Source organism: Conger conger, chromosome 5 (assembly GCF_963514075.1).
Source record: "Conger conger chromosome 5, fConCon1.1, whole genome shotgun sequence".
Lineage (NCBI taxonomy): Eukaryota > Metazoa > Chordata > Actinopteri > Anguilliformes > Congridae > Conger > Conger conger.
The window spans coordinates 41,946,260-41,954,893 of record NC_083764.1 but is presented as its reverse complement, the minus strand read 5'-3'; the positions used below and the strand labels follow the sequence as shown (position 1 = coordinate 41,954,893).

At 41.6% G+C, this 8,634-nt stretch overlaps 1 protein-coding gene across 1 annotated transcript; it reads right to left on the bottom strand.

Annotated features, from left to right (window-relative positions):
• Positions 1-308: 308 nt before the first annotated feature.
• Positions 309-3,994, bottom strand: LOC133128359 (paired amphipathic helix protein Sin3b-like). Its single transcript, XM_061241786.1, has 4 exons — positions 3,821-3,994; positions 1,763-1,869; positions 1,411-1,564; positions 309-637 (listed from the first exon to the last, which is right to left on the bottom strand). Exons 1-4 carry the CDS (start codon positions 3,881-3,883, stop codon positions 596-598), a joined length of 366 nt encoding a protein of 121 aa, XP_061097770.1. The 5' UTR covers positions 3,884-3,994; the 3' UTR covers positions 309-595.
• Between the last annotated feature and the right edge of the window lie 4,640 nt (positions 3,995-8,634).

Sequence of the window (8,634 nt, the reverse complement as noted above, 5' to 3'; positions counted from 1 at the left end):
CACAAAAAAATATATTTTTAAATGATCAATTAGTAATACCCAGACATTTAAGAAAATATTCAGTTGAACGCCCAGGTTCCGCTGGAATATTAATATAACAATCATATATTATAGGGGTGTGAATCTTTGGCTTCACAGCGATTCGATTCAATTAATGATTCAGTAGTCGGCGATTCGATTCAAGTAAGATTCGATTCCGTAACTTTGAACTAAAATTCTATATCCATTAAATAAATATGCAGTAATGTGAGTGAGACTATCTGTATTCTTCTCAAAGGTGAAAAAAAAAAATCAAGAGACAACCATAATTACTTATTTAACGTATTTATTCTACAAAAAAGTAGGCCTGCATAATATTTTATGGTGAATACAAAAGTTTTTGCTCAGGCCTATAACAAACTCCACAAGACTGGGCTCCGAGCAGAGCAGGGATGAGGAGGAAGGGAGGGGCGCGGGCTGTCCATCCTGGCCAGGCAGGGCCAAGGACAGCCTATTGGGAGGCTCGGGGACACCGGAGGACGAGGGGGTGGAGTCCAGCGAGGCCACGGCCTCATCCTTGAGTGCAGCCAGCCCCTGCTGGAGGAGAGGCGGAGACTCACCCAGCCATGGTTGCCATGTTCCTGGCAACCATAAATACCTGCCACATAAATAATTTGTTATTTATCCAAAGTGACATAGTTTATTAGACTAAGCAGGGGACAATCCCCCTGGAGCAATGTGGGATTAAGGGCCTTGATTAAGGGCCCAACAGCTGTGCGTCTTATCAAGGCTTGAATCACCAACCTTCCACTAGGCAACAGGTTGCTCCTCATGAACAACAAACAATTACTGAACATTACTAGCATTTAGCAGATGCTCTTGTCCAGAGCCACTCATTTACATAGTATGTGTTTGTACAGCTGGATATACACTGAAACAATTTGAGTCTCACCTGGGAAGTGAACCTGCTACTTTTAAGCTAGAGATCCAGCTCCTTGCCCATTATACACACTGCTGCCCATCTTGTACACAGTCAAAATGCTTCACTGCAGAATATGTTCCCCAATACGCTCAGGAAACCAGCAAAGTGTTTTTAACAACAAATTTAGCTTCTCTGCTCATAAGGCAAAGGAGACACATGTGCCTGTCATTACCAGACCAAATACATCATTATTTTAGATTCAAATACTTTTCTAAGCTTTACTGAGCTTGTCTGGTGTACAGGAACCCAATAAAAAAAGCAAACCTTGCCTTCCGGTCCTCCTGGCTGGCTCCATTGCAACAGGCAAGATTAATTGAGCTCAGAAATGTATTTATGCTTTGACCCAGGTCTGGTCATGACCTATACCAATATCCTAAAGCAGTGCCACTGCCTTTCTCTAACAATGAAAGCACAAAATGTGTGAGAGACTGGATGATGAGATGCTTCACCTGGGCAGACAGTGGTGACTGGAGGGACACCACCCCATTTTTGGGGATCTCTATCCGGTATCCAGGGGGCAGAAAGGCATTGAAGCCCATGACCAGGTCCGGATGACCATGGAACAGCTGGGATACTTGATTCATGACCCCAAGCAAGTCAATGCTGTCAGAGAGGGGAGAAGGCAACTTTGGAATTAAAATGACACAAACTGGATATCCTTAGTTTCCTTACAGAGGTTAGTCTCAGAACTGTTTCTAAATAGTCAAGTATCTTGTATTTGTATTTTCTACAGGAAAGGTGTGTACACTCTGCGGTCCTCTTTTTTTTGCTAGAGAAAATAATAGGAACCCATTTACAAACCTTTGCGACTTGAATTCTTTCAAAATGTCCAGGAATTTGTTGTATATCCCAGGGTCATTCCCAAAGCGTATTTTCACTTGATCGAGGTACGATAAAGCATCTTCTACCTGAGGTCGAAAAGGATGGATGGTCGAAGGCATATCCGTTTTTTTGTTTCACAAAGCCAAAGAAATTGCAGTGAACGGCAAAAATAACAGTTCTTGAGCCAACGAAGCCCACTGAAAATGCTATTGCACAATTTAACGACGTGCTGTTGACTAGTGATCATTTTCATCGATCCGTAAAGCTGTCGAGTTATTTCGAAAAGGGCTGCTGAGTCAAAGAAAATAATGACATTTTCAGACTGCCATACTACCATATATAGTTAGCCAACTAGCTCGCGAAGTGCACTGCGGTTGTTGATCGGGGGATTTTCAATTTCAAATCTGACAATGCAGCAGACTCTTGATTTAGTCTAGATTTGTATTCTCGAAAATGCTAATACGAGTACCCATCTGGGAACATCCGCTTCCTATAAACAGTGCTCAATACACCAAAAGGCGGTGTATCTGAGAGGTGACGGAAACGCATGTAGTCTATCCAGGTGCGACTGGTTAGACTAACTAGGGGCAACATGGCTCAGGCAGTAAGAGCAGTCATCTGGCAGTCGGAGGGTTGCCGGTTCGATCCCCCGCCCGGGCTGTGTTAAAGTGTTCCTGAGCAAGACACCGAACCCCCAAATGCTCCTGACGAGCCTGTTGGTGCCTTGCATGGCTGCTAATCGCCATCGGTGTGTGTGTGAGTGTGTGTATGAATGGGTGAATGAGAAGCATCAATTGTACAGCGCTTTGGATAAAGGCACTATATAAATGCCAACCATTTATTTATTTTACCATTTGGAGCAGGGTTAATTTAATTTTGTTCTTGTTTATCTGACTCCAAAAGATAAGTTCAACTGCTCCTCTGTTCTAACAGTTCAACAAAAAGAACTGCAAATGATACACTTAGTACGTATCTTGTGACAGCACTGGTGTATAGGCAAGTGACTATGGGGTGCAGGTATCCTAGGTTGTCTATGTCTGTTAGGACTCTAAACTTCTAAGTATGCAGTGGTGCAAGTCAAGAGGATGCAGGTTCAAATTAATACAATTTATTCAATAATGTGCAGTGCAGAAATATAATTACGTGGAAAGGTGCAATGTGAATGGCTATAGGCGAATGGTGCGCAGGATGTCGTATTATTGAGTCTCCTCGAACCATTCCACATTTCCCTCTATATACCCAGAGTTTACAGGAAAACAACAAATCATCACAAAGAATCACAAGACGGCGGTAACAACAATGGTCCTGCTGATGTTATCTCGGTATGTCTAACAAACCTGGTTAACCTTTGTAGCACAGCTGGATGCTGACCCACAGGTAACTTGCATTACCTGTGGTTTATTTCTAAATGGTGTTTCAAGATCTTTATTCAGCAACCAGTGCACTACACCACCAATGACACCAAAGTATTTCCCACAACATTAGGTATCTAAAGACACCAAACACTGTATGTGGAAAACCCATGGTTTATACAGTTCTGGGAGCATTCCACTGAGGTGCCTGAATTGCGCAGAGGCAGCACAATGAAGGGAGCAATAGTCCTGTATTGACGAGCACTTTTCATCACACCTTGCTGAGCCTGTGTCAACATGGTCAACACAGTCCGTTTCCTTTTGGGGGTCTAAAGAGAGGCACACTTATGTAAAATGCCCTACAGTTGTTAACCAACTACATAATCAAAGTAAATGGAAAAGACGAGCTCAACAATACCAACGAAATATTCTGGCACTAACAGCTACCAAAAACGTATAAAACAATTTAGGCAACTTAGCTGGCTGAGAGAGACAAAGGAAGTAACGTTAGCTATGCAGATGTTATCCAAAAGAACGCTAACTAATGTGAGTAAGTATAAGATACATAGCTTGCAAGCTATTGCAACATTGCTCAATATCTAGATACACATCACGCAGCTATTGGCTTCTCATATCGAAACAGAAAATGGCACTGGACTATGGAATACTTTTTCTTTTTTCTTACCTTCAGTTTTTGAACGTGTTGCTGTTGAACTGTTGAACTGTTGAACTGCACGGTTTTCGCCATTGTCCGCTGTCCCAGATTTGCTAGTTGAAAGAAATCTTGGTCTCCTTGTACCAAGCTATCAAGCTGGCTCGTTAACTGGGGGCTGAGGGATGAGGGGGAAGCTTCTTCTTCTTCTTCGTAAAGTTTTATGGTGATTGGCATCTAACTTTTTTACCGCCACCCACTGGAAGGGAGTGTGGATCAGGATTCTATTTCCTCATATCATGAATACCGAGGGAAATAAATAAATAAATAAATAAATCCTATTCACCAACCCCGCTCTTCTTAAGAACCGAAACACGAGTAAAAAAAACACCCGCCACCTGAATCTCCCTGCAACACTTCTCCCAAATCTCACTCCACTCCCTTATCTCTCAAATCTTTGGCCAAATTTTCTCTTTCCAAGTTGTATTTTGGATACCAAAATTTACCAAGTTACCAAGTTACCATTACATGCTCAACAGTTTCTTTTTGCGTGCAGAAATCACATCTCCCACTGATGTGTTTTTTCATTAAACATAATGTATCATTTAGGCCGGTATGTCCAAACCTCAATCTTGAAATTACAGTCTCCTCTCTTCTACTGCCTTTCTCATCTTTCCAACTCTTTTTTGGATTTTATAAAATTGGCTTCCTGTCCTTTCATTATCCTATTGATTTTGTCATCTTTTCATTTTTTAATCAAACTCTTAATTTCTGCCCTGACTAAAATTTACCCTCATATCTATATCTATTTGTTGCTTTTTTGGCATATTTATCAGCAGCCTCATTGCCTTCTACTCCCACGTGTGCTGGGACCCATAGAAAAAACAAACAATTAACCCCATCCTTTGAATCCCATATAATGTCTGCAATGTTTCTAATACATATATTGTCTACATTCTGAATAGTTGTTTCTAATACTCATTAATGCTGCACTGAAATCTGAACATAAAATTATTCTGAGTGGTCTTACCTCCCCACCCACTGCAAAGCCAGTAAAATTATCTCCCCTGTATAGACAAAAGATTATCAATTAATCTTTTCTTTTATACTATTTTAAATTCTGGAACAACAAATGAAACTCCAACCATATTGATATTTTTGATGTGCCTGTGTATATTTGAACAAATCCATTATACTTATTTCCTATGTAAGAGTTTATTAAATTTGCACTACTGTTCAAATCTTTTCCTCGTATTCTCTCTAAAAGTTAAAACTCAGCCATAATCTCCAGAAAAAAACCATGGAGGAACTGCCGGAAAAGGAACGGTTGGACTTCTTCTCCCTAATCTCTATTTCTTTTCTTTTTAGATCAATGACCCACACAAAGATCTTTCTTCTTTCTTCTTTGTTCTAAATAAACATTAAAACATTTCATATATTATGTCTTCCCTAATTGAGCTCATCGTCTGTAGGCTAAAAAGAACTGCTGCAGAATCAATACACAGCACCCTGTCAGGTCTCATTTTTTCCACCCATTGGCGACTAACAATCACTGCCATCATCTCAGCTATATAAACTGATAATTTATCTGAAATTCTCTTTCCTATGCGTATTTTAAATTGTGAAATATATATACCTATTCCTACATGGTCATATAAAAAAGTAGGCCTGCACAATATTTTATGGTAATACAAAAATGTTATAAAACATTGATCAGCCTTATAACAAAGTTATTTTCAACGTTTTTCACTAGGCTACATGCTGGCTGAGAAAATACCTAACTTCAGACAATGTTGGAAAAGATCCCATTGATTTCTATCCATTATCTTAACCTGCTTATCCTGAACAGGTTCACAGGGGGGCTGGAGCCTATCCCAGCATACATTGGGCGAAAGGCAGGAATACACCCTGGACAGGTCGCCAGTCCATCGCAGGGCACACACACCATTCACTCATACACTCATACCTATGGGCAATTTAGACTCTCCAATCAGCCTAACCTGCATGTCTTCGGACTGTGGGAGGAAACCGGAGTACCTGGAGGAAACCTACGCAGACACAGAGAGAACATGCAAACTCCGCACAGAGAGGCCCCGGCCGACGGGGATTCGAAGGCGGCAGTGCTACCCACTGCACCATCCGTGCCGCCCATTGATTTCTAATTAAACCAGAATGCCACTTTCTCTGAGTAGGCTTCTAGTTCCCATGAACAGAATATCCACCTAGTTGATACTCTTGCAGTCACTCAAGCCCTGGTAGAGTGAAGGTAGCTCCAATAAAAGTTTGTGTACCACAATAAAAGTTTTGTCACTGCTGTGAAATTGCAGTCAATCAAAGTCATTAATATCATATGCTATATTTGACACTAATGTAGATGTTTGCACAACTATATCATTATAGTATTATACTAATTCACATTAATATTAAAACCATAAATTACTTTCTCTCTCTCTTACTATATATAGTATCAAGTAACTAAGTAAAGAATGCTATATGGCGATGGATCATTGGTGTCCACAGCATTTTAGATTTGAACTAAAAGGTCTGTTTAGTTTTTGTATGATTTTTTTTCAGCCTCATTGATCTGTGGAGCAGCATGAATTGCAACAATTGAAAAATGTACAAACAAAAAAATATATGAGGACTTCCAAAACGACCAACCAAAAGAATAAAATAACACAATGAACACATTACATCGAAACAATATAGGGTAAGTCTTTCATGTAAGTCACTGGTGTACTCGGAGACGAACAGTGGCATCAATCAAAATCAAGAATTTCTGTATCTGACTGCCGAGAGATAGAATGGCTGTTACATGTTCTCTCTGGTGAGGCAGCAGGCAGCAGGTGAGATTTGGACAGTGCTGTCCGTGATTCTGCAGCCCTCTTTGCTGAAGCAATAGCGGTGCTGCTGCTCTAACCCAAACCTTGGCTCTTTGTACGACCCTTACCCATGTCCCAAGTCCACTTAAAACTGGTTCAATATATGATATAATTAGTTATTTAGCTGACACTTTCATCCAAAGCGACTTGCAGTTTATTAGCAATTAGGGAAATTCCCCCTGGAGTAATGTCGGATCCCAGTCATGTGGGCTATAGGCTGCCCCCCTAATGTAAGGACACAAATCACCTAACCTCTAGATACATTTCATATAAGTCATGATTGATCAGATACTTGTGATGCTACCATTATATTTTCATCACTCCACATTTCTTTAAGATGTGGTGCCTTCGACACTAAGACATTGCAGCTCTAGTTGTAATTGGCTCATTGACATTGTTTCCAGTTTACAAACAATATTTCAGTTGTGTTATATTAAATTCTGTGGTTAATTACAAATGAAACAATATTAAGGTTATGAATGTAATGAAATACAAAGTTAGGTCATTTATTACAACTTCAAAGAAACATTAATTTTAAAGTTCTGTAGCCTTCTGAGATGCGGCAGAAATAAGTTGCAGTGACATAAATAAAAACCCATTGGAAATACTATTTTATGGGCAGCATGATGGCATAGTGGTCAGCACTGGTACCTGGTGAGAAGGGGGCTCTGGGTTCAAATCCAGCCTCTCTGCATGGAGTTGAGTTTCTCCAGGTTTTTGCGTGGGTTTACTCCAGTGTTTCAAGATTTTGCACTCACTTCTGCTGTTATTTATTTAATTGACTCGAGCATATCTTATCCGAGTATGAGTTCTGGCTACAGCTGTATCCTAGTGATTTTACTGTGCTCCAGTACAGGCTTGAACCACAGTAATTCATAGAGCTGTCAGCAAATAATAACAAGGCAATTGGTTGTAACAAAAACCAGTACGCAGACTTATGCACGCCCAGTTTGATTCTGGGAGTAAACCCACCCACTCAAAGACATGCATGTCAGGTTAGGTGTGCTCCTGCCATTGCCCTTGACCAAAGCACTGGCCTCAGAACTGTGGCTGCCCCTGCTCCTAAGTAACTAGGACGGGTCAAATGTAGAGGATAAATTACCCAACGGGGTTAAAAAAAAAACTAAAGGCCCAGACACACCAATCCGACAGTCGGCTGCGGAGCGCCGACAAAGATCGCCTTGCGTCGATACGCGTCGTTAATGTTGGCTGTGCCGAACACACCGCAACGACGGCCCGCCGACGGCCGAGTTGCACGTACGTTCTGCGCCTGCGTGAGAGGTAATAACTCTCCACACCAGGAGAGTTGGAAACCGGAAGACCGGGGAATGCGTTTGCATTGCGTTGGACCTAGAAGCAGCCATTGTCTCGCTCACAACAAACAGTTTGCAGCAATTTCCTTGTTCTCTCGCTATTTAGTAATACTAATCGAAAATTATGTCTGGTAGTGATAGTAACTTGTCCGTGTCCTCTTGACTTCCTCGTTTGCTTGCTTTCGTCGCTTCCGTTTCTCTTCTCGTGCACTGATTCGCTAGCTGGACAGCCAATCAGAGAGCTCTCTCTCATCGACGGCTCCGGGGGCTCCGACGTCGGAGCCCTCCAAAACACGTCGGCGTGCGGGACACACCGGAAAGACTCGGCCGACAGGGCGCCACCGACGTCCGACGGCCGACCGTCAGTTTGGTGTGTCCAGGCCTTAAGACCAAAGACTCATGTCCCCTGCACAAGACAAAAATTACTTGCTGGGTCTCAAGCGTAAACATGCCTTTCTTTTCCCAAAATTCACTTCAAGGCAAGTTATTCTGAAGGGCAACAATACTTAGTTGTTGCAGCATTCATGCAAAAGTGTTTCTGTGTTGAGCTCTATTACTGGAAATGGCCTCTTCATACTCCTGAGGCTTGTCAAAACAATGGCCCCCACCCCAAAAGTGTAATATATTCTAATTGCTGGCTGTAAAATGTTAA

Bases quoted from the DNA above. Each gene is read 5' to 3' on its own strand.
- LOC133128359 (XM_061241786.1), bottom strand. From the start codon at position 3,883: ATGGCGAAAACCGTGCAGTTCAACAGTTCAACAGTTCAACAGCAACAC. The intron at 1,565-1,762 runs GTTTGTAAATGG...CCTCTCTGACAG, and splicing joins AAAGAATTCAAGTCGCAAAG to CATTGACTTGCTTGGGGTCA. The intron at 638-1,410 runs GTGAAGCATCTC...TTTATGTGGCAG, and splicing joins AGTCACCACTGTCTGCCCAG to GTATTTATGGTTGCCAGGAA.